Source organism: Schizophyllum commune (assembly GCF_000143185.2).
Source record: "Schizophyllum commune H4-8 unplaced genomic scaffold SCHCOscaffold_5, whole genome shotgun sequence".
NCBI lineage: Eukaryota > Fungi > Basidiomycota > Agaricomycetes > Agaricales > Schizophyllaceae > Schizophyllum > Schizophyllum commune.
The window spans coordinates 3,243,990-3,265,642 of NW_026089542.1; the positions used below are offsets into that span (position 1 = coordinate 3,243,990).

The 21,653-nt window shown below is 56.4% G+C and overlaps 9 protein-coding genes across 9 annotated transcripts; 7 read left to right on the forward strand and 2 right to left on the reverse strand.

Annotated features, from left to right (window-relative positions):
- Positions 1-108: 108 nt before the first annotated feature.
- On the reverse strand, positions 109-2,158 carry SCHCODRAFT_02624596 (vacuolar protein sorting-associated protein 28). Its single transcript, XM_050345248.1, has 6 exons — positions 1,880-2,158; positions 1,621-1,723; positions 1,421-1,531; positions 1,187-1,329; positions 689-749; positions 109-413 (listed from the first exon to the last, which is right to left on the reverse strand). The coding sequence occupies exons 1-6, from the start codon at positions 2,032-2,034 to the stop codon at positions 345-347; spliced, it is 642 nt and encodes a 213-aa protein (XP_050200793.1). The 5' UTR covers positions 2,035-2,158; the 3' UTR covers positions 109-344.
- Positions 2,159-2,215: 57 nt separating this feature from the next.
- On the forward strand, positions 2,216-3,845 carry SCHCODRAFT_02624602 (EF-hand). The gene is made up of 8 exons (XM_003036912.2): positions 2,216-2,424; positions 2,486-2,524; positions 2,604-2,655; positions 2,809-2,907; positions 2,960-3,045; positions 3,198-3,292; positions 3,413-3,517; positions 3,623-3,845. Exons 1-8 carry the CDS (start codon positions 2,412-2,414, stop codon positions 3,659-3,661), a joined length of 528 nt encoding a protein of 175 aa, XP_003036958.1. The 5' UTR covers positions 2,216-2,411; the 3' UTR covers positions 3,662-3,845.
- A 911-nt stretch (positions 3,846-4,756) lies between these two features.
- Positions 4,757-7,327, forward strand: SCHCODRAFT_02498026 (MFS general substrate transporter; the record flags this gene model as incomplete). The annotated part of the gene is made up of 11 exons (XM_050343070.1): positions 4,757-4,801; positions 4,863-4,929; positions 5,116-5,297; positions 5,388-5,446; positions 5,499-5,571; positions 5,659-5,958; positions 6,037-6,187; positions 6,286-6,491; positions 6,552-6,685; positions 6,735-6,867; positions 7,052-7,327. 11 exons carry the CDS (start codon positions 4,757-4,759, stop codon positions 7,325-7,327), a joined length of 1,626 nt encoding a protein of 541 aa, XP_050200794.1.
- A 118-nt stretch (positions 7,328-7,445) lies between these two features.
- On the forward strand, positions 7,446-11,887 carry SCHCODRAFT_02667425 (uncharacterized protein; the record flags this gene model as incomplete). Its single annotated transcript, XM_050346579.1, has 16 exons — positions 7,446-7,461; positions 7,507-7,680; positions 7,725-7,933; positions 7,980-8,164; positions 8,215-8,413; positions 8,460-8,735; positions 8,790-9,091; positions 9,141-9,191; positions 9,481-9,534; positions 9,589-9,622; positions 9,705-9,944; positions 9,991-10,244; positions 10,297-10,988; positions 11,041-11,252; positions 11,306-11,775; positions 11,851-11,887. 16 exons carry the CDS (start codon positions 7,446-7,448, stop codon positions 11,885-11,887), a joined length of 3,405 nt encoding a protein of 1,134 aa, XP_050200795.1.
- A 1,500-nt stretch (positions 11,888-13,387) lies between these two features.
- Positions 13,388-15,047, forward strand: SCHCODRAFT_02498918 (uncharacterized protein; the record flags this gene model as incomplete). The annotated part of the gene is made up of 11 exons (XM_003036915.2): positions 13,388-13,456; positions 13,523-13,537; positions 13,591-13,694; positions 13,774-13,857; positions 13,911-13,992; positions 14,045-14,096; positions 14,146-14,225; positions 14,283-14,363; positions 14,417-14,495; positions 14,548-14,667; positions 14,752-15,047. The coding sequence occupies 11 exons, from the start codon at positions 13,388-13,390 to the stop codon at positions 15,045-15,047; spliced, it is 1,062 nt and encodes a 353-aa protein (XP_003036961.2).
- A 464-nt stretch (positions 15,048-15,511) lies between these two features.
- Positions 15,512-15,863, forward strand: SCHCODRAFT_01228510 (uncharacterized protein). The gene has a single exon (XM_050341289.1). It carries the CDS (start codon positions 15,578-15,580, stop codon positions 15,776-15,778), a length of 201 nt encoding a protein of 66 aa, XP_050200796.1. The 5' UTR covers positions 15,512-15,577; the 3' UTR covers positions 15,779-15,863.
- Positions 15,864-16,258: 395 nt separating this feature from the next.
- On the reverse strand, positions 16,259-17,853 carry SCHCODRAFT_02497781 (90S preribosome/SSU processome component KRR1; the record flags this gene model as incomplete). Its single annotated transcript, XM_003038268.1, has 8 exons — positions 16,259-16,501; positions 16,550-16,879; positions 16,972-17,112; positions 17,162-17,422; positions 17,472-17,615; position 17,666; positions 17,722-17,746; positions 17,799-17,853. 8 exons carry the CDS (start codon positions 17,851-17,853, stop codon positions 16,259-16,261), a joined length of 1,200 nt encoding a protein of 399 aa, XP_003038314.1.
- Positions 17,854-18,141: 288 nt separating this feature from the next.
- SCHCODRAFT_02624620 (nucleotide-binding domain-containing protein) lies at positions 18,142-19,768 on the forward strand. The gene is made up of 7 exons (XM_050345249.1): positions 18,142-18,203; positions 18,256-18,374; positions 18,425-18,485; positions 18,544-18,683; positions 18,763-19,193; positions 19,251-19,490; positions 19,544-19,768. The coding sequence occupies exons 1-7, from the start codon at positions 18,164-18,166 to the stop codon at positions 19,620-19,622; spliced, it is 1,110 nt and encodes a 369-aa protein (XP_050200797.1). The 5' UTR covers positions 18,142-18,163; the 3' UTR covers positions 19,623-19,768.
- Positions 19,769-20,006: 238 nt separating this feature from the next.
- Positions 20,007-20,651, forward strand: SCHCODRAFT_02624624 (uncharacterized protein). Its single transcript, XM_003036917.2, has 2 exons — positions 20,007-20,164; positions 20,220-20,651. Exons 1-2 carry the CDS (start codon positions 20,083-20,085, stop codon positions 20,513-20,515), a joined length of 378 nt encoding a protein of 125 aa, XP_003036963.1. The 5' UTR covers positions 20,007-20,082; the 3' UTR covers positions 20,516-20,651.
- Positions 20,652-21,653: the final 1,002 nt, after the last annotated feature.

The following is a 21,653-nucleotide window of genomic DNA, read 5'->3' on the forward strand; positions in this document are numbered from 1 at the left end:
AGGTGTCTGGTGCACGCACCGGCCTGCCGACCAGCCTAGCAGCTAACCACCCTGCCGCGCCATTACGTACCGAATCGTGTACGCCCACACTCTCGGTCATGAAAATCCCCTGGAGCGCTTCTTTCGCTCCTAGAAACACTCACGAAAGTACTTCGAGTTGTTGTCGATCAACTGCTTCAGTCCGCCGCCTTCGAGGAGCCCTGCGATACTGTACAGCGTCCATTGGTATCTTCGATCACTTACATGCTTTCATCTGTACACTTCGAGCACAACGCCCCTTCCAATTCCACACGCTATCACCACCTCGCCCATGCGACCCCGCCACACCTCCACGCCCACCCTCCTCATCCCTCCTTCTTGTCGCTCAAGCTGCGGAAGAACTCCGCGTAGGCGTGGTCGACGTCGAAGAGCAGCTGGAAGGAAGGCAAGGTCAGACGGCTCGGTCTCGACAAACACCAACACTGGATGGAGACCGAACACCGATCCTGAATGGAGACTGAGCACCGATCTTGGATGGAGCCCGAGCACCGATTTTGAATAAAGACCGAGCACCGATCTTGAATGAATCCCGAGCACCGTTCTGGAATGGAGACCGAGCACCGATCTTGAATGGAGACCGAGCACCGATCTTGAGTGGAGACCGAGCACCGATCTCGACTGGAGACCAAGACCAGAGGATGACCCTCACCTGCCGCGATTGCTCCTCCGTGATCTCCTCCGACGCCTTCATGCCGTTGAGCGTGATGAGCCTGGATAGGTGTAAGCAGCGCGACAGAGGAGGGACTAAGCGGCGCGACAGGCGGGGGGACTAAGCGGTGCGAGAGGCAGAGGGACTAAGCGGCGCGAGAGGCAGAGGGACTCGAAGAACGCATGAAGGGGAACTCGAAGATCGCAGGAAGGGGAACTCAAAGAAGATCGCATGAAGGGGACGAGCGGGGGCGACGCGGAGGCATCATCCATGATGCACGCGCCGAGGTACCACAAAGCAACGCGACGCATGCACACACGCACACCCCGGCGCAATGAGACGGCGGCGCCAAAGGAGTGCTCGCACCACACGAGATGCCGCCGACCACCAGATGCGCAAATCGCCCAATGCCAACACCGACACCATAGCCCTTGACACCACGACGCGCCCCAACCGCAATACCATCCCTCTAACAACCAAGAAACGACCCGCACTCACCACGCCACCATCCGACTCCTCCCCTCCCAATCCTTGCTCCCCTTGAAGCGCGCATAGCTCGTGACGAGCTCCTGTAAGATCGGATGCAGCTGGTCCTTGGCGCGCAGCCGGAGCTTGAGCGCGTCCATGAAGGTGATGAAGCTCTGTAAGGAGGGCACGATTGTTAGCGAGGGTGGATGGGGCATTGGGAAGGCAGTGGGAGGTTTTAGCGTGGAGGGGAGAGACTTCACGAACCTGCGTCGTCTCCGCAACCCACTTGCCCGTCTCTGGTCCGGCCTCGCTCGAGTGTTCGACAGTCGCGGGGACGCCGACCTGGATGCGATGTAGGGCGGCGGGGTGGTCCATCTGCGTGGTCGTTAGCTCGACGGACTCGATGCTGCGAACGCACTCGGGCGCAGCGGGGCGAGCAAGCAAGTGATATTAGCAGCACTCACCCTATACCTCGACATGAACTGCTCTACCGACGGCACGTCGTCCGCGACGAGCTTCAGCATGGTCTTGTACTGCGAGAGGAGACGTGTGCATGCGGGCGAGTATCTCTCCAGGGATGCGTTAGCATATGCGTGATGAGAGGTATACAATGTATGGGACAGTGACGCGCGAGCCAGCAAGCAGGGTATGGCAGGTCATAGGGACGGTGGCGATGTGGGGGATCAAAGGTATGCAGATTCGAAAGCAAGCTCAGATACACACTCCGCTGCTGTGATCGAGTCCCGTACGTAGGCGCGTTCCAAGTAATCAAGCGCAACGATGATGCCGAAGAGCGTCGCCAGGTTGTTGTACTTCTCGCGCTGGGCGTTCGTGGTGTACAACCGCGCCTCCTCGTCGAGGGACAGACGGTCGGTCATGGTGAGTAGGGAGTCGGTAGGGAGTTTCCAGAGTCGTTGGGATAGAATTGTCAGATATGCAAGAGTACGTCGTCGTGTAAGGAGAGCCCGACGAGCAGATGGCCGTTCGGGACGAGGGGGAGGTGATTAAAGTTGCATCACGTGGCGCGCTGGAGTACGCGCTTGGATCAGGACCGAGGGCACCGCACGTCCTTCCTGATTGCCACCATCGCCTCGCCCACAGCTTGCGGGCTCCGTTTCTCCTGTCCATCGACTGCGCTTACGACCGGCCCGCCTCTCATCTGACGCCCTGAGCCTGCATCTGACGCTTTGGACTTGCATCTGACGCAACAAAACCTGCACGAACCTCTTGACGAACTCCCTCCACACTCATCACCATGGGCCAAACACGTCCGTCGCGTACACTTATCACTTTGTCCGCGTGCTTATCCTTGTGTGTCTGTCCCCACAGAATCACAGTTCATGGAGGACATGTCGCGGCGGTCAAACTGTTAGTATCCGTGGCGCGCATTGCTGCTTTACTATGCGCGCCTTCCCATGAGGATAGGATCTTGACGTTCCGTGTACAGTCACGCCGCAGGAGCTGGACCGCCTCAAGAAGCGGTTCATGAAACTGGACAGGTGCGTTTTCAGATTGCTGTAGTTTAGCTTGCTGACGTTCACTTTCATTGCTACCTCCGCCACCGCTATATACACCATCTACCACACTATCATTCTCTCTACACCCTTACCCTGCCGTATTCATCAATTTCACAATGCATACTTCCCCTTCAGCAACCGCTCCGGCTCAATCGACCGCGAGGAATTCTTGCAAATACCACAGATCGCGACGAACCCGCTCGCGTCGCGCATGATCGCGATCTTCGATGAAGAGTGCGTTCCGTTCACACGACAACCACACTGGCCATACTCATATCTTCCATAGCGGCGGCGGGACGGTTGATTTCCAGGAATTCGTCGGTGGCCTCAGCGCGTTCAGCAGTAGGGGAGGACGCGACGAGAAGCTGAAGTGTGCGTGGTCGCTCTGACATCTTTCGGCTGTACCGTTGTCTTGCGGACGCGACTCGACCGCTGGGAACCATAGCTCGGCATTCGTTTGCATGCCTTCCACCGGCTGTCGCGATGTAATCGTCGAAGCACTGGACTGACGCCCTTCGCTGCAGTCGCCTTCAAGGTCTACGACGTCGACCGGGACGGGTACATATCGAACGGCGAGCTCTTCTTGGTGCTGAAGATGATGGTGGGGAACAACTTGAAGGTGCGTTTCTACTTCGTGTTACGTCGACGCCATACTCGATATGACACACACTGCACCGTGTCATGGAGTATCACCTGCGCTGTTGCGTACTGTACCACCTCACGCTAACACCCCTCCTAGGACCAACAACTGCAGCAGATCGTCGACAAGACGATTATGGAGGCGGACAAGGACGGTGACGGGAAGCTCAGCTTCGAGGAGTTCGCGCTGATGGTGTCGAATACGGTGCGTGTCTGAGTCTTCCACCCAGGGGATCTATCTTCGCCATTCCTCCCGCACCGGTTACCCTTCTCAGCGTCCATCGTTCTTGGCTAACGAGTGCGCTTATAGGATATCGTCAAGCAGATGACGTTGGAGGACTTGTTCTAAGAGAACGATTGGCATGTGCTCCCTCATATACGCTGCATCCCGGACTTGTCCATGTCTTGTTCATACTCAGCCTTTGGATCTACGGTAGCCTGTAATGTACATCTTTCGCCTGCGTCGTCAGGCTTTGCATATCTTCCAAGGGGGCCAGGAAGTACGATCCCGTGTGTCCTTGAGCATGTTCACCCTGCTGAGAGCTCGAGAATCGAGATACTGAACCGACCTCAAGTCCTTGAACTGGGTATAGCTCCGTGCTCATCGGCGCGCCACCACCCACATCCACCCACAGATCGGCATCCTCGCCCCGACATACCGGCTACTTGTCCTCCTGGCGAGTGTTTCCCCTGTCTTCGTCGGTCCGTCGGGAAGTACGACCACACGCGATGGAACTCAGTGGGAACCCGTCGGGGTCTCTCGAGCGTCAGAAAGCACGATGCGGGGGTGATAACGGGCTCGAGTTGTGCATTCTTGGTCCTTGTCTGTTACGTTCGTTGGTGAGAGGTTTGCGCGCCTCACTGAGTGCATTGGTCCTCCCCCGTACATTGGGTGCATTGGTTCTCCCCCGTGCATACGGGCTTTGCCCCACGTCCCCTAGCCTCGCCTCGACGTTCACAGGCATTGCTCCCGCGCTCCCTAGCCTCGCCCGCACCCAGTGCGCCGGGCCCGTTTGCTCGAGTGCACCGGTCTTGGCCCGCGATCGACGCCCAGTCGTCCGCCGCGCGCTTGACTCACCCCGCTCGCCCGATCGCCACGAGAATCACGCCACAGTGCTTCGCCGGGGGCTACAGCGCTTAGCACCCTGCTGGAAAGCACTTGAACAGACTATTCTGCGTATTGCACGCTGGACCACACATATAGCATCCTACTAAACCCACACCGCGCTACGCATACGAGTCAAACGCACGGAAGCGAGGCTTCTGCACGATCGCACGACTGCGTCGACTGTACGCTTTGAACGACTTACCGACTGACATGGGCATTCAAGAGAAGGGGAACATCGACAAGGAGGGGGAGATGAAGAAGACGAGTGAGGGAGAGGTGCAGGAGACGCCGGTACCAGCGAAGGAATCCCTCCCCGTCCTCCTCGACATTGAGCACATGCCCGTGGCGAACGATCCGCGGCAGTGGTCGGTGGCCAGGAAGGTGTGTCTGCGACGTCTTGTGCTCCCCTTACATATAACTGACCTGGTGGAATTGCTCGCAGAACTTCTCCCTCTTCCTGATCTCGTCCGGCGCTATGATCGCAGGGCTGGCGGCGAACATACAGAATCGTGCGTGTTATCACCCTCTGGAATGCTTTTACGCATTCATGCATACTTCCACTCCTCCTCTGCTCCCATCCATTCTCCGTCGAATCGCACGCATATACCCCATTCACTTGCACCATTTCCCTATTTCCCCCTTCCCTCAACCCATGCCCACCTAGCCACACCCATATACTCATACTTACCCCCCAGCCGCCGTCGCCGAAATGGAGCGCTCCCTCCCCGCCACCTCCGGCGAGATCTCGCTCTCCATCTCGCTCTTCATCCTCATCCAGGGCTTCGCGCCGATCATGTGGTCCTCGATCTCGGAGGTGAAGGGGAGAAAGGTGGTGTATATCGTGTCGATTGCGATATTCACGGTGGGGTCGATTATTGTGAGTGATTTCTCTGGGATGGGCATGGAGGAGCGCTGCGTGCTGGGCGGTGTATATGCGTGAAGATCGGTGCCCTTATGCGACGAATAGGTGGCGATATCGAACAGCATTGGACTTGTTATCGGGTTCAGGTGTATGCAGGCGGTCGGGTGAGTGCTGGTGGGTGATGGGCTGGAAAGATACTGATGGATGCGCCTGTAGCTCAAGTGCGGTCATTGCTATCGGCGCTGCCACCCTCGCAGACATCTTTGAGCCTGCCGAGCGTGGGACCAAGGTGCGCACATTACCTCCTCACCCACCGTCGACTTCTATATTTCCGCGTCCTACCTTCCCACCCCTTCTCCTAACCAACACCTCCCAGATGGGCGTCTACTACATGGCCCCCCTCCTCGGACCCTCCGTCGCCTCCGTCCTCGGCGGCGTCCTCACCTCTGGCTTCAACTGGCGCGGCCCCTTCTGGTTCCTCGCGATCGTGTCGGGGTGTAGCCTCCTCGGCTTCATCGTGTTCTTCAAGGACACGTTCCGGAAGGAGCGGAGCTTGACGTATCAGAACATCCTGAAGAGCAGGCTGCGGGAGGCGGCGAAGGAGGGGAGGAGGCGGAGAAGGGCGCGGGAGAAGGCGGTGGGGAGGGAGGGGAAGCGAGAGAAGCACGACGCCGAGGTGGATGATGCGGACGCGGACATCACGGCCGCGCCGACGCCGGCTTTCCCTGCGACGCCCGCGGAGCGCGATCTGGAGAGGGGTTCGGGGGTGGCGGTCATTGCGGACGGGGGTGCGGTGGTGGCGGCGCTGCCCGATGTGAAGGTGACGCTGCGCGACGTGAACCCGTTCCCGGGCGTCATCTCTATCTTGCGGAGGCCGAATAATGTGGTCATGCTGTTCTCGTCGGGTGAGTGGAAGTTCTCCCTTTTCCTTCCAGATTTTGCTCGCAGCTCGATGAATCATACCTCGATGGACTGTACGCTGACCACATACTCTCTATCCCAGGCCTTCTCTTCTCCTACAGCTTCATCGTTCCGTACACTTCGTCGCGCACACTGTCGACGTACTACGGGTACACACCGCTCGAGATCGGCTTCGTGCTGCTCTCGTTCGGCGTGGGGTCGCTGGCGGGGAGCTTGTTGGGCGGGCGGTGGTCGGATATGATACTCAGACGGCTGAGGGCGAGGAATGGGGGGAAATTCTATCCGGAGGTGAGTTGCGCGAGGTCAGACAGTTCTGAACTTGTATGGAATGGCTAATGTGACATGCAGATGCGTTTACAAAGCACGATCCCAGGTTTGATATCCTTCCCTATATTCGTTTTGGGCTTCGCCTGGATTACGGAGGAGCATGTCCACATTTCGGGCATGTGTGTCATGCTGTTCATGACGGGATTAACCCAACTGTGCGTCTTTCGTCACGATAAGACTTGGTCCATGCTAAGGCCCGGCCAGATTCGTCTACGCAAGCACGCTCAGCTACGTCGTCGACGCCAACGTCGGCCGCTCTTCGTATGCTGTAGCGCTCAACAGCGCCTTCCGAGGTATATCTGCATTCGTGGCCACTGAAATCGCGGTCCCGCTTCAGGTCAGCTTCTCCTGACTTTTCTAATTCTCTATACCTCTAGTACCTCATCCCGGCCACCCCTCCACCCCCTTTCATCACCCACACTACTCATCCACTCCTACGCACATTCCCCTGACCTCCTCAACCTCCCCCCATACATATTCCGGTGGCATGCTGACACTAGCTCCTGCGGGATATCCGATAGGATGGCCTCGGCGACGGATGGCTATATACCCTCTGGGCCGCGCTCATGGCGTGCTCGAGCGCGATGGTCGTGCTTATCATATACAAGGGCGCGGCGTGGCGGGCGGCGTCGGAGGCGAGTGAGCAGCGGCGCGCAGCGAGGGAGGCGGCGAAGTATGGGGAAACGACGCCCGCGCCGACGGCGCCGACATCGACCGCAGTGACGAGGCCGGCGTCGCCTGTACAGACACCAGTAGCGACGAGGCCAGCGACGCCGGTGGGAACGAGGCCGCTGTGAGGTGACGAGACGCTCAAAAGCGCAAGTAAAATACGACGACCCGGCCACTGGGATTTTGCACCATCTAGAGGGATATAGGTAGAGGTATGTATATTATAGAAGAATCTCGTACCTGCAGATGCAGAGGCGTGTCAGTGCGTCGTGGTGTGTGGGCGGTCTGGTACGTAATGTCGTGGCAGACTGGCTGGCTGGTGCATGGCCGGATTTCCGCTTGCATCTGACTGTCGTGGGCATTGCTGCGAGTAGTTCTGATTCTGTAGGCCTCAGAATTCAGTACCGTGACTTGTCTCGGGCCCTCAAATCGGGTGGTTTCGAATCCCGCCTCGTCACTTTGGCGTCTCTTCGATGCACTGGTCTGTTTCAATTCGCACCCTTCGTCCTTTTTTTCTGACTGCAGATGTTCAAGGAGATATGTTGGACCACGACTTACGGACATTCCCCATAATCGAGGACGCCACTCAGCCATCGTGGACGCACTCTTCGAGCGGCGCTATGAGTCAACCTCAAGGCCTGGCGGTCTCTTCGATCCTCGTGGCCACTCCTGATTTGTGGCCGAAGCACCTGCTGGGCTTAGTCTCCCCGCTGAACAACAAGTTTAATCCAACTGTTCGTAGCCATCCCGTGATAACTCGACGAAAGCTTACGCGAACAGCAACCGGTTGCACCTGCTGAGGGCACGGCGAGACCTGAAGCCACCTTCCCCGCCGTCGAGTGGCAACAGATCTCAGCACAAATTCGCTCTGAACAGTGCTTACCATCCATGGGACCTGATTCTACGGAGCGCCTGATTGCATCCTTCACCGCCGTCGCCTTGTCTTCGCCTGGCTCGTTCGCTCAGTGAGTACGGCAGGTGTGCAAGCTTGAGTAGCTGACTCCAAACGCACAAGCTTCGATACGGCGTACGCGTGCGCTGTACATCCTCTTGATGCGTCTAGCCCTGGGGTTCATTTATTGCCTCGACATCGCATCGCTACAATGCTGCTGACTGCGCCTATCGACATCAGAGAGAAGCGGCAGAAGAGGGAAAACTTATCCGAAAAAGACGTTCTCGATTCCAACTTGCCGTTGGATAACAATGATGATACGGTGAGCGGAGACGCACAGACGATGTCATCTAGCTCACATGAACCAGGCGGAGCTCCATTCTGGCCTAGATATGCTCGGCTATCCAGCAGACTCTATTGACGACGCCCACATCATGCTGCTACCACACGAAGACTCAAATGTGGCTCTTGCTCTCGCCTGCGTGGCCAGACAAGAGGAGATATATAGCGTGATGTCCAGCGCTATAATGCAGCGACGGGTATTCGGAATCACAGACGCTCTATCGGGACTCGCTCTTGAGCCGCTCAGCTGGACAGTGCGCGTCGTGTTCGGCTGGATATCAGAAGGGGACGAAGCCGACGACGTGAGTTCGAACTCACCGCGACTCGTCCTTGTTGATTCTGACATTCATCTGCAGTTCGAGGTATGCTTCGCACACGCTCCCGCCCACGCAAGTGCGCAAGACCATGAAGTGGGAGCCTTCGACGTCGCCGACCATCGTTCTGCATCAGCGCTTGCCCGATTTCTGGCCCTGCAGGCGGAATCTCATAGGCGAGTGGTAGCGACCGCGCGAGCGCAGATCGCTCTTTCCCGTGAAATGGTGACGCGAACTGGTCAGCGAATATGGCGGGTAGACTCCGCGCGGAAAAGTGCTCTTGTTGCTGGGGATGATGCGCAGGCCAAGATCGAGCGCATCATCGAGTGGCGGAATGCATTGAGGTTCGCATATGAAGTCTGTGGATCGACTAACGTACTCACATGCAAAAAGCATCCCGCCTATTGCCTTAAAGGAGAAAGCTAAGCGAAGGGCGCCCGAAAGGTACGTTTTGTCCGCCTGAATTCATCTGAGAAAAAAATCTGCTACAAATGCTACGTAGCAGCGCGTAGCCCCAGTAGAGGGACTTTGGTACAGGGTCTACTTGGTCTACTCGGCCAATATAGCCCGAAATAGCGCCGCGTAGGTCGAATAGATCGTGTACCAAAGTCCCAACTTTTTTCCTGATGTTGAATTAGTATCGGGCAGCTCATAATTGTCAAAGCAGGTATACAGATTGGTGAGTTTGCGTGCTCTTCTCCCCTACATGCGCTGACATTACCCCGCGCGCTAGCGAGGCCAAGACGCTGGAAACCGAATTTGTGAACATCGGCTTCGACATGATGAGGTAAGGCTTGGAACTTGATACCCGGTCGCATTCTTGCTGAACCTTTGTTCACAGCGAGTGCGAATACCATATGTTTGTCTTCTATACGGTAAGTAATGCTCCGGCTGATCATGCATACAGTATAAAGCCAGAAGGCAAGGACTGAGAGAACATCTCGTACGTATCCGTAGTGCTCTACTTCTGTCGACGAGCTGACTACCTCTGCCAGATCTAGAGGTGGTGATTTGTTTTCGCTTGATACGTCAGGGATTCATATTCTCGCTGAGAACTACGTTCGGCCGTATGCGTGGCCACCGCCCGATATTCCGACTCGAATCCCGGGAGCAATCGCGCTCAAGCCTGTCATCACGCAGTACCTGCTGTCGTTGGACTTCGGTTCACGGAAAGGCGATGATGTCGGTCATCTTACCGTAAGCACTCCAATCGAGTTGGTTCGCGTGTCCTCACGTTCTGTAGGCCCCTCTACTGGCGAACTGGGATCAATATTGCGCAGAGGTTACATTCGAGAAGAAAATCCGTACAAAAGATCGCCTACCAAAAATCAAGTCTGCAATGCAGGCCCGCGCAACTATAATGAACATTCTACCAATCGTCAGCCGTGTCGCGGCGGACGCACGCATGGCAGCGGCTACCCCAAGGTCTCGACTTTCATGCGATATTTTGCTGGCAGAGTGCCTTCGTACCGAGGATCCTCGAGGCCCTCACATTCGGTACGCTCGACTCCGTCGCTCAAGAGCATGATACTGACTATGTGGAGCGTAGGCGAGACCGTGAAGTGCCCTTCCCCCGCAACGCATACTTTGACAACGCTCACGATGATTCCTGGCCTCATCGTGCTTCCGGCGTGCTTGGAAACTACCGGGACACGGTCTCGGGCAAGTACACTCTACGATGGCAGCACCGGTCTTCAAACTCCTCTGACGAGCCTCGGTGGCTTCGTCGGGTCAAGCAGGATCTGACCAAGACCGTTTTCGAGGCGTATTTGCGCAGAAGTGACACCGTCGACTGTTGTTGGTTCGGGAAGCGCAGGACTAGCTGTCGTGACGCTCTCATGGACGCTAGCGTCCTCGATGCTCATCCCTCCGATATATGCGATACTGTCGCTTTTATGTCCATCCCAAACGTCTTCGACTTGGAGAACGCAGACTCGGGCCAGTTGAAGCTCATTGAGGGCTTCCGCATTATCGGCCAGCGTTCGACGAAGGTCCCTCCTCGCGTTTTCCCAGAAGATTATCCCAGTTGGACGAGGCGTAGTCTAGATGAAGGGTTCGATGTTGCGGATCCTGTCCTGCGCAGAGCGCGGGAGAAGTCCGGCGTCAATGCGAAGGGTGCGCGCGCGCCTACGGCGTCCTCTTTCTCAAAGGCAGAAGCACTAGGACGGACCGAGCAATCGGCCAGTAGCGCTGCTTTACTCGAGGGGTCGACCGCAGAGCGAGTTTCCAGCGGATCGGGCGGTGCGCTCAGCATGCTTTGACACGTGCATTCAGGAGCTGAACTGTCCAATAGATCTTCAAATTCCTTTTCTGTGGCTGGAAGATTGCAGTCGCTATTCCAGCTTTGAGCAAGGGTTCGGTGGTGCGCGCTTGCGCATTATCTCCACCTTGCGCTTTTTGGCAGCATGCAAGGTTTACAACCTTGTTGTCTTTGCCCTCGTCACCGCCGGTTCGCACGCTCATCTCCTTTGCGGTTGGGGCACCGAGCCGCCCCCAAACGATACCGTAAGCCCACTCTTTGTATTTTACATGCCTTACTGACGCTAGACTGCCTCCAGCTCAACCATGTCCACATGCATATCGGCGACGTCAACTGTCCGATCTGGGATCTGCGCGACACCTCGCAGGCCATAAGGCTTTGTGCGTTCCTGATACAGCTGCGCGACAAGCACGCACCCAAGGTTCGTAAGGCTTTCGAGGCGCAGAAGGAGGACTTCAAGTGTGCTTGGAACGCGGACCCGACATCACCGCGATTTCAGTGGACTATGAAGCATCAGCAAGCTAGCTCTCTGGTACGAGACATCGGCAAAGAGCGCGACAAACAAAAAAAGCGTTTCGAGGAGCTGCACCAGGAGAGGGAGGAGATTGGGCGCGCGATGGAACATCTGGAACACGCGATAATCCCCGACACGGACGTCCCGGCGTATCTGGAAGAGTTTGACAGCAGGTTTGCACGCATGGAGGAACCTGATCCCGAGCTGGTCGAACTACTTGACTTCGCCTGTACACAGCTGCCTGAGTCATGTCGGTGCGCTTCTCATGCGCGAGGGAAGCCTCGTTAGTCAACTGTTGTCGCGGATGATGTATCTATATGCACGCGTAGGACAAGATTCATCAGCGATATGGCGGAGGTGATGTGAGCGGGCCGTTATTTTGCAGCTCTGAGGAGCGGACATCATAATGTAAAAATGCGAGCAGGACAGGCATGGCGAGATAGAATCAGGACATTGGGATACGAACCCACCGTCTTATCTAGTCCTCCGGGGCGTGGGTTCGAATCCCACTCTCGTCATTCCTTTTGCCCAGCCCGAGTTCGAGTCGAGAGAACTTCGGAATCCATGCAGAAGAGTGAAAGAATGAGCCTGAACGGAGAAGTTTGAGTTCGGATTTATGACCTTCCTTTTTAGGCGATTTGATGGAGGGTTGTTCAGTTTCTCACGATATACGCTGTTCCTTCCCAACGGCAACTGACCGCGTCGACGTCTTCGATGTCCATAACCCACCCCTAAACATAATCTACTCGTCTATTTGAGGAGTCACTACAGTCTCGTGCTTTTACACTGGCGAGAATAGGGATTGCTTCGATACAGAAGGTGTTGAATGCCCATCGCCCGTTAGTCTGAGCCTGACTGAGGTCTATAAGACCAGCGTAACTTCCTCCACCGCTGAGGCAAAGCAGCCTGTCAATGTATCTTTTGGTACAGCACTCAATGGTTCTGCAATGGTGCAAGCGTCTGGGGTCTCATGTAACAATCATTTCGACACGCAGCGAATTCAGGCAGCACGTAGCAACTCCCGTGAAGTCGATGCAATCAATTTCAACAAGTGGATTTCAAAGGTCCAGTAGAAGGAGAGGGTGTGTATCTGCGTCGAGAGGTATCACGCGTCCATCTCACCAGCGGCGACGAGCACCTCAGACTTCGATTGAAATGCGCGGAGGGAAACCTCATTATGGGTGGCACTTCGAAGCCTCAGCGCTCAGCTACCGCTCAAAACTGGGGATCAAAATTCTTATCTGGGTCTGCACCATGTCTCCTTGCCTTGATGAACTGTCCTGAAGTGCTTGTGTGTTGAACTTTTGTCGTGAGAACATGTGACAATCCTGGTCTTTCCCGACCTTCATCACATCGGCAGGCTGCGCGGCGGCGGCGATGAAGAGCAAAGCTCCAAGAAGCTGTGCTCGGTCTCAGTCGAACCTCCACCTCCGGTATCCTCGTTGCTCTCGCCCGCCCTGCGACCATCGCGCTGCATTTTGATTCGATGCACATCTCCAAGAGACGTCACCGGACGGTGGGGTGCTGCACCTTCACCGCCCACTGTTCCGGCTTTTGTTGCCAGCATCCACGCCGCGGCCGTGCCCGAGGGCGCTAACCGTAGACGCCCTCTTCGAATGGCCGCACGCCCTCTGTGCGCCACAAAAGCGATGCACATGCAACGGCGGCGGGCGGGCTCTGCGTCCGAAGCCTAATCCGGCAGGGATGGGGTCGACCGCGTGAACAACTCGACAACATCGTGTCTTGATGGGATCGGAGATTTCCACCTCTACATATACTCGGGCGCTCGGTGGCGGGCTCCGTGCCATGGGTCCCCTTGCTCCCCCACATTGATCACGAGCCGTTGAAAACTCTGCGAATGCTAGCATGGTCAGCTTTGGACCAGCGTACGAGCCGCTGGTCGTGACCGAGAATGACCTGATTGTGGCGACCATGGTGCGCGAGCCGTTTCCCTCTCGCAATTGTTGAAGAGCTAACGACGAACGATGTGCGGCTGTATAGTTTTACGCATGGACGGTGCGTTCCTCCCCCGTTCTCCTTGATCCCTCTCTCATTTGTGGTTCCTTCAGCTAGGTTTCGGTTACTTCGTCGGTCTTCACTGCGTTCGCGAGTTCAGACGATCAAAGCGGTGGATCTCACCGTATCTGGCTCTGATTTGGGCGGAATTTTTTGCGTGCGTCTCCTTGGCTCGACGACCACGCGGCGTACCTGACCGAGCCTTCCCCCTTCTCCCCTCCCCTCGGAATTTTCAGGTGCATCATATACGGGACGATATGCTGGCTGTACCTCCACGGTATCATACCACCCGGCTTTGGGATTTTCTTCGCGACGACGACGTACGTCCGGCTCCTTCGCAACTCCGTAGCTCCAGCGCTAACAGGAAAAACAGCATCTGGGCCGTGCAGATTCAATGCGTCCTCCAGATCATATGTAACCGCGTCGGAGTGCTTCTACCAGACGACAGATCACGCGTGCGTCATCCTCGGCTTTCGACGAAGGTCTCTGTCATTCAGTCTTCCATAGCTCACGCTGAAGCTCTCTGTCGCCTTCCTCGTCCTTCTCATCAACATCTCCGGTATGTACGCTTCCCCCACATCCCCCGCACGCCTATCTGATAGCATCAGTCTACTGCATCTGGATCCCCTCGAAGATGGGCGTCGATGAGAAGTTCAAGCAGATCAATGTAGTGTGGGATCGGGTCGAGGTACGAAGGACTTCTTTCATCAACGCCATCTTCTCGTATACTGATTCATTACCGCAGAAAGTCATTTACTTGTTCATCGACATGGCGCTCAACGCGTACTTTATCATCTCCGTGAAACGGCGCCTTGTCGCCTACGGCGTGCGTATCTCGTTAGACGCGGGTCTTCTGGTCGTGGGCTAAACGGCACGCAGTTGCGGAAGTACGACGCACTGGTGCGGTACAATACCTGGATAGCCACCGTGTCTGTTTCGATGGATGTGTTTATCATTTGTGAGTCGATGGGGCTTCACCCCAGAGATCACTACTCACGAATTCGTCCTAGGCATGATGTCCCTCAAGAACGACTTTGTGTACAACCAGGTCCACCCCGTCGCCTACATGGTCAAGCTCAACATCGAGATCTCCATGTCCGACCTCATCCGCCGGGTCGCAACGTCCACAGGTACTGCACAGCTTGATTCACAGAGTACGCCAGACTGCGGCGGGTCTGCATCCTTCGATCTTTACCTTGACACTTCTCCCGCAGGCATCCACGTCGACTTCGAGAACGTCAGCAGCAGCGTCACTGGCACAAGTGGGCAGCGCGGCACGCGGTCTATGGGCGTTAGTGACGTGCATTTCTCTACGAACCCGGTAGAGGTGCAGATCGACACGGAGGTCGCGACGGACACGATCCACCTCGACAACTTCAAGAAACGTGATCTATCGTCCAGTAGAGGTCCGTGCAATTCTGGCTTTGCTTGTCCCATTGTAGTCTTGCATGCTGACCGGATTACCTTGCAGACCACGACCACGAAAGCGAGAACGGCGAGGATGGCGTGAAGCACTCCGATACCCGACGGTAGCCCTCCGATACCCAGCGGTAGCGTTCGGATACCCGATGGTAGCACTCGCACGCGTTATTTAGTAGACACACTGCAAGGACCCTGCCAATGTACCAGTTGTATACCTATATATCGTCGGTAAGTAGTATAGCATAACGTACATATCGTCGTACATAATCCCACTGTTGTTGCACGCATTGCAACGAGCGAACGCCCTGGGGGAAAGCAGCGAATAATCAACGCCCTCGGCCGTCGCAAGAACACTCAATCTCGACGCTCGTACACCCAACCCCACACGTCGTCCTCCCAACCTTAGCCAGCGCTCACCTACCCTAAGCCAATAACTCTGAAGGGCCGTTTCACGGCAAGGCCCGCTACCATATAACATGTGGCCTTCTACTTGATTTTGGACTCGGACCGAGTGACCTGCGCGCCTCACAAGCTCTCTCGTGGCCGATGATTTATTCATCGTGCTCAAATCGCCAGCCGCGCCAGTGCCGCTGCTTCTTCATTGTGTGATCTTTATGCATGTCGCTGTTAACAATGCCAGTTCCAATGACGAGTCATCGCCCGCCACCGAGGCCCATACTCAAGGCGCGGCGTTGCATTCGGCGAGCCCCAGCGCCCTCGCACGTTCGCCCGCCGCACGAGCGCACCTTCACGACGTCGTTCCTGCCTTCCCCACCTACACGCGTACGTCCTTTGCGCACCTCGGACGGTTGCCGATAGTGATCGTCCCCAATACCGCTCGATGCAATGCATGTCAGCCGAAAGACTCAAGATAAATAGGTGGAACTTGACGTGCGTACACAAAGAGAGAATCAGAGAAGCTGCGAAGTTTATTGAGTCGATGAGTATCGGAGAGACACAGAAACTGGCGAAGTTGGAAGAGAGGGAGAATGAGCCACCTCTCGGTCTTCGTGGAGGAACATAAGTGCGGCCGTTCGAAATTTCTAGAGATAGAAGGTATGGCTGCGCAAGCTGGAAGGCGCATCAGGCGCCCTCTTGTCGCGAGAGTAGGGCGAAAAGTAGGTGAAGGCAAGAGCAAAGGTGCATTCGGCCGACGCCGAAGAGTCGAGACCGCAAAAGACCCAGTCATGTGCCAGCACGTGAGGGGTTACCAAAGTTCGCGAGAAGGGGCATTTGCGATTTCGCGCTTCATCCCTAAGACCCACTACCATAAATGGTAGCGGGAATGTCTCAACATGCTTAATTCTCGTCCTCCGCGTGCCGGTGCTTTTTCTTCTTTTTCTTCGTCTCCTCTCCTGCCAGTGCGTCCTCGGTCGCCTTCGCCTTCTTGGACTTTTTCTCCTTCTTCCCCTCCGGCTCCTGCCCTTCCTCCACGTGTCGTTTCCTCTTCCTCTTCTCCTCGACCGTCGGTGCCGCATCCTCTGCGGGTGCGACATATGCCGCCTCGCGCTCCGCCTGCCGTTGCGCTGCAACGTCTGCTTGCTAGATGACCGTCAGATCACCTATCCAACGGCTCCAGCTCCAACTCACCTTCTCCTTCCTCTTCTGCGCCTCCTTCGCCTCCCGCTCCTTCGGCTTCAAGAAGTACTCTCCACTCTCCAGCTGCAAGTCCACCTTCCTCGGCTGTTGCGGCGGCGGGAACGGCGTGTACACCTTCTTCTTGCTCTTCTCTTTCTCCACCTTCTCCGGGTCGAGGCCGGCGGCTGCGCGCGCCTCGCCCTTCGCTGCGGCGCGCTCGTTCTTCTTCGCGGTCTTCTCGCTCGTCTTGAGGTGGCGCTTGCGGAAGGCGGGGAGGAAGCGGTCCCAGGACTCGTTGGCGAGCTTGGGGTCTTTGGCGAGTTCACGGCGGATCATGAGTTCCTGGGTGGGTTAGGTGAGGTGAGGTCGAGTCGTGGATGGGAAGACAAGAGCAGGGGTCGAGGGAACATAGGATGAATGTGATATATGCGCACCTTTATTCGGTAGATGGGGTGGATGTTCTTCATGCAGTCGAGGACGATGCGGCGGACCTCCTTCAAGGACTTGTAAGGACCCATGACACTGACGGTGCTACCTTGCACGAGGACGTAGCACTGGGTCAACAACTCGATTGCCTGCAGCGCGTTAAACTCCCAGGAAGTCAAGAAAAAGTTCACCACGCACCTTCAGCGTACTCCCATCCGGCCCGATAATCCTCTGCCGCCGCTTCACAAAGCGCTCCTTATTCCGTACCAAGCTGCCGATCTTGATGATGTCGCATGCCATGTTGTCGTCGAGGATCTTGACTGCTTGAGCGACGGCGACACCACGAGCTAGTAGCTTGATCATGTCGCGCGCTTTGAGAATGATGTAAGGGTCGTAAGTCTTTCGTGTCGTCCGTACAGCCATAGAACCGTGAACCAAGTCGAGGGTGCATGCGACACCCTATCGGAGGGTCAGTGCGTGCAGCGCATATGAGAAGTAGGGAACGTACGTGGTGATCCAATGCCCGAGTGACCGCACCCCATACCTCCTTCAGGTACTTTTCACGGTACTTGGGGAACAAGGTGGCGAACGATGATTCCTCGAAGAATGTGCCGCCCTTGTTGTCGGCGGGGGTGAAGGGGTCGATCTTCCACTACATCCTCGTTAACACCGCGTCCAGTATATAATGATTCATATGCTCACACTACGTTGGCGTGTAAGCAGTTTATTCACATGAGAAATGCGTGGTTCAAGCTCACTGGTCGATATCATCGGTATCCCATGCTAGTGGGATACAGTCAGACTTCGGAATATGAGAACTGATATACGCGCATACGCTTGTCCTTCCTGTGCGCCTTGTTCTTGTTCACGACGACCTCTTCGTCGGACATGATGATGGAGAAGGAGGAAAAGTATTGTATCCCCGGATGGTATGCAGCGCTTGGGCTTTGACCGATCGCCGCTTTCCCATTGTTCCTTTCGTGAATCCCTTGTTCTCCTCTTCAAAGACTCACCATTTGTCCGCGAAATAGCTCGCCATTTTCTCGCTCTTCCGTTCTTGTCGGCGCGTAGTAGCTGCCTGCTGTACCTCGCTCTCGAATGCACACAGACTGCTTATGAAATTGCTCGTGAGCTCTGGATAAGAAGCGGCGGTCACGACATCCCGCAGTGAGTTATCTCCCATCTCTTCCCTCCAGCGCTATGGCCAGTACTCGCAAGAACGTCGTGGTAATTGGTGCAGGTGCGTTCACGATCCTTTCTCCCTTTGATCGGTCGTTTTACACGTCCTTCAGGTGTTACCGGCCTCACCACCGCCATTAGCCTTCAAGAGCAGGGCGATTACGATGTGACTGTGCTCGCAGACACCTTCCCCAGCGATCCTAAGTCTGTCAACTATACAAGCCATTGGGCCGTGCGCGCATACCCTTTCGACCCACCTTTGCGACCTAACATCGCCGCTAGGGCGCGATCCTGCTCAATGGCTTGAGCGGGGTAGACGGCGCTAGGAATCAGCTCATGATAGGTCACTGCCTCGCCCCATCATCACCTTCCCTCATTCCTGACCTTGTCAATTCTTGCAGACGTCGAGAAAGAGTCCTTCGACGTCCATTGGAAGGCCGCTACCACGGATCCCGACGTCCGCGGCTACCGCCGCCTTCCAGCGACCATCTACCTCAGCGCACCCCTCCCAGACTCGAACCCCATTACGAAGTTCCCAGACGCAAGTGACCCTTCCCTTTCTGACTTCTCCTACATCTCACATCTACTCCTTCTTTTATCCCCGCTGACTCCATACCCAGTTCACAGTCCTTCCCCCAGACGCCCTCCCTTCAGGCGTCTCGCACGGCATCTCCTTCACCACCCTCACCATCGACCCACCCCTCTACCTCAACTACCTCTCCACCCGCTTCATCGCCGCCGGCGGGACCTTCGCCCGCGGATCCGTCGCGCACATTAACGTCCTCCTCGAGGGCGGCGCAAACATCTTTCGTGGTCAGCCTGCCGAGGCGCCTGCAGCGATCGTCAACTGTGCGGGCTTGGGAGCACGAGTGCTTGGCGGCGTCGAGGACGAGAAGGTGTACCCGGTGCGCGGACAGAGCGTGCGGATCCATGCGCCGTGGGTGAAGGAGGCGATCATGAGCTCTGGAGGGAGTGGGGAGGAGCACACTGGGATCTTCCCTCGCGCGAGCGGGGATGTGTATCTGGTGGGTACGAAGCATGTGGATGACTGGTAAGCTTCTCCATCCTATTTCTCCCACTGCAGAGGCGTCTAGATCACTGGCCCTAGGTATCCCGCTCCTCGCCCAGAAATCGCCCGGGGCATCCTCGAGCGCACCTTCGCCATCTGTCCAGAGATTGCACCGCCCGAAGTGCGTGCCGCACGGACGCCGACGCTGGACGATGTCTTGCCTCTCATCGTCGAGGAAGGCGTCGGTAGGCGGCCGGCACGCAAGGCAGGGTTGCGTATCGAGACAGAGTGGTTCGAAAGCCCGAAGGGAGGCAAGGTGCCGGTGGTGCATAATTACGGGTACGTTATTGAATCGCTCGAAAGTTTTTGGGGAGCTCTAACCCGTCCAATAGGCATGCAGGTTCGGGATACGAGTGCTCGTGGGGTTCGGCGAGACGAGTTGTCGCAGAATTGAGCAAGGCTTTCGCATAAGCAAGAATTTCCGGGTATACCGTCAGGTCCAATGTATGCGGTGCAATGCATGTGTATGTGTATGTATCGAAGAAGCTTGCATATCTGCCCTCGTTCGCGGAATTACAGCGCTGTCTGTTACTTTATGCGAAGTTCAACTGTAGGCGGCTGTGGGCGTATCCCGTGACGCCGACGCGGAAGTGATGTCAAGATCACGTGCAATGTTCAACTTGAGGAGTCGGAATCTTCGAGGCGGTAACGAGTGGCGCGACGACGAGGAGTGATGTCGATACCCGAATCCAAGTGATGTCAGGCGCGACATCACCATCCTCCCCAGTGACCTAACCCGGGCGGAGCGAGGAGGTATATAAGACAGCGCAGAGCACACCGATTCTCTACTCACCGTTCACGACGAACAACGCACAACTTGCATTCATATAACGCATCCGTATTTGCAACTACCCACTCACCAACGATAATCATGTCTTCCGCTGTCCCTTCCCGTAACTACAACGCCGTTGAGGAGACCGGCAACCAGGGCATCGTTGACGGACGCCAAGCTGGTAAGCCACCCCCTCACTCCTCACATTCAAATGTCCCCTAACCACTTTCCCCCAGGCTCCAACCCCGAGCCCGCCCCTACCCGCCTCGACACCTACGTCGACCGCGACGCCACGCGCTCCAGCACCACCCACGCCTCGGATACCCTAAATGGGTCCACCTCCCAGGACGTCCACCGCGGCATCGGACAGCCGCTCGGTGGGCAGACGTCGCACGAGGAGCACACCAACGGCATGCACGGCCGCAAGCGCGACGCGCAGGGCGTGTCGCAGTTTGGCCCGCCGGGCGACCGGGAGCAGGTCCTTGGCAGGGAAGAGAGGGATAGCCAGAAGTTTGGGGACCGGGTGGCATAGAGGGGATTGAATGAAAGATGGAGGAAAGAAGAAGGCAGACGTAAAACAATGCATCGGACTGTATCAATAGCAATGGCATAGTATCTTAATGCACTCTGTCGCAGCATCCTTCCAATATGATGCGTGCTTTCACCCATGTATGATCAGCGGAAAAGACTTAAAAGGGTGATGATGCAGTATTCTGGCCTGTTTATCCGCCATATCCGTGACTGAACCCGCGTCACACTCTTCCTCCTCTTGACTTTCATGTCGAAGTCGGGGAGCAGCCGAGGCCTCGACATTCTCACCGCTTTATCCTTCGGCTTGTCAAGCTTCCGATGACCTCCCTTTCTTATCTGTTCTTGTCTAGTCATTGGCTTCGGCTGCTGGATGTTTACCAGAAAACAGCCGCGTGCTGCAAAGAGCCAGCAGTCCAACCCTCTTTCCAGAAAATCTTCATACTTTCGTCCACACCGCTGTCTTTCGCCTCCTCAGGACCTCCATCGCTGTAGTCTCTTCGTCATTATACTCGGTCGCTCAATTTTGCGGAAGACGCCCATCAACTCGCGCCAAAGTCCGGTTCGGTGGCCCCATCGTGCAGCTATTTCCTCGGAAAATTAGACCTTCTGCTGCGCTGTCTTTCGCCATCGTCGTGCGCCACCTACGAAACGAATATGTGGGACGCCCCGCTTGGCGCTTTCCTACTCGAGACAAAAGCTTCCGAGCTCCTCAACCACCTTTATCGGACGTAGGCGATTGATAATTCCCCGAGGGATTCTGGCCCCAGTCTATACGCACTACGCTTTCCACCTTCTCACCTTTCAGGGGTCCCATCGTTCTTCTCAAGTGTCTACCGCTTTTCCACGGCAAACTACCTGAACCAGAAGCACCGTCGTCTTTTGCCCAAGTTCATCGTCCCGCGCCGACGCCGTTCCCCACACCTTCTTCCCCGAGCTTCTCCGTCTAGATTCCTACTACCTATCACCCAGATGCGGGGCACCGCGGACCTGCAATCACAGAGCGGGGACAGAAATCTCGAAGCGGGGACGGGAATCTCGCAGCGGGACAGCCACCTCGACGCGGGCCCCCGCGGCCCGCCCCCGCATCCTGGGGCGCCAGGGCTTGACAGCCACTGTGCTGAGGTGTGGTGAATTTGACA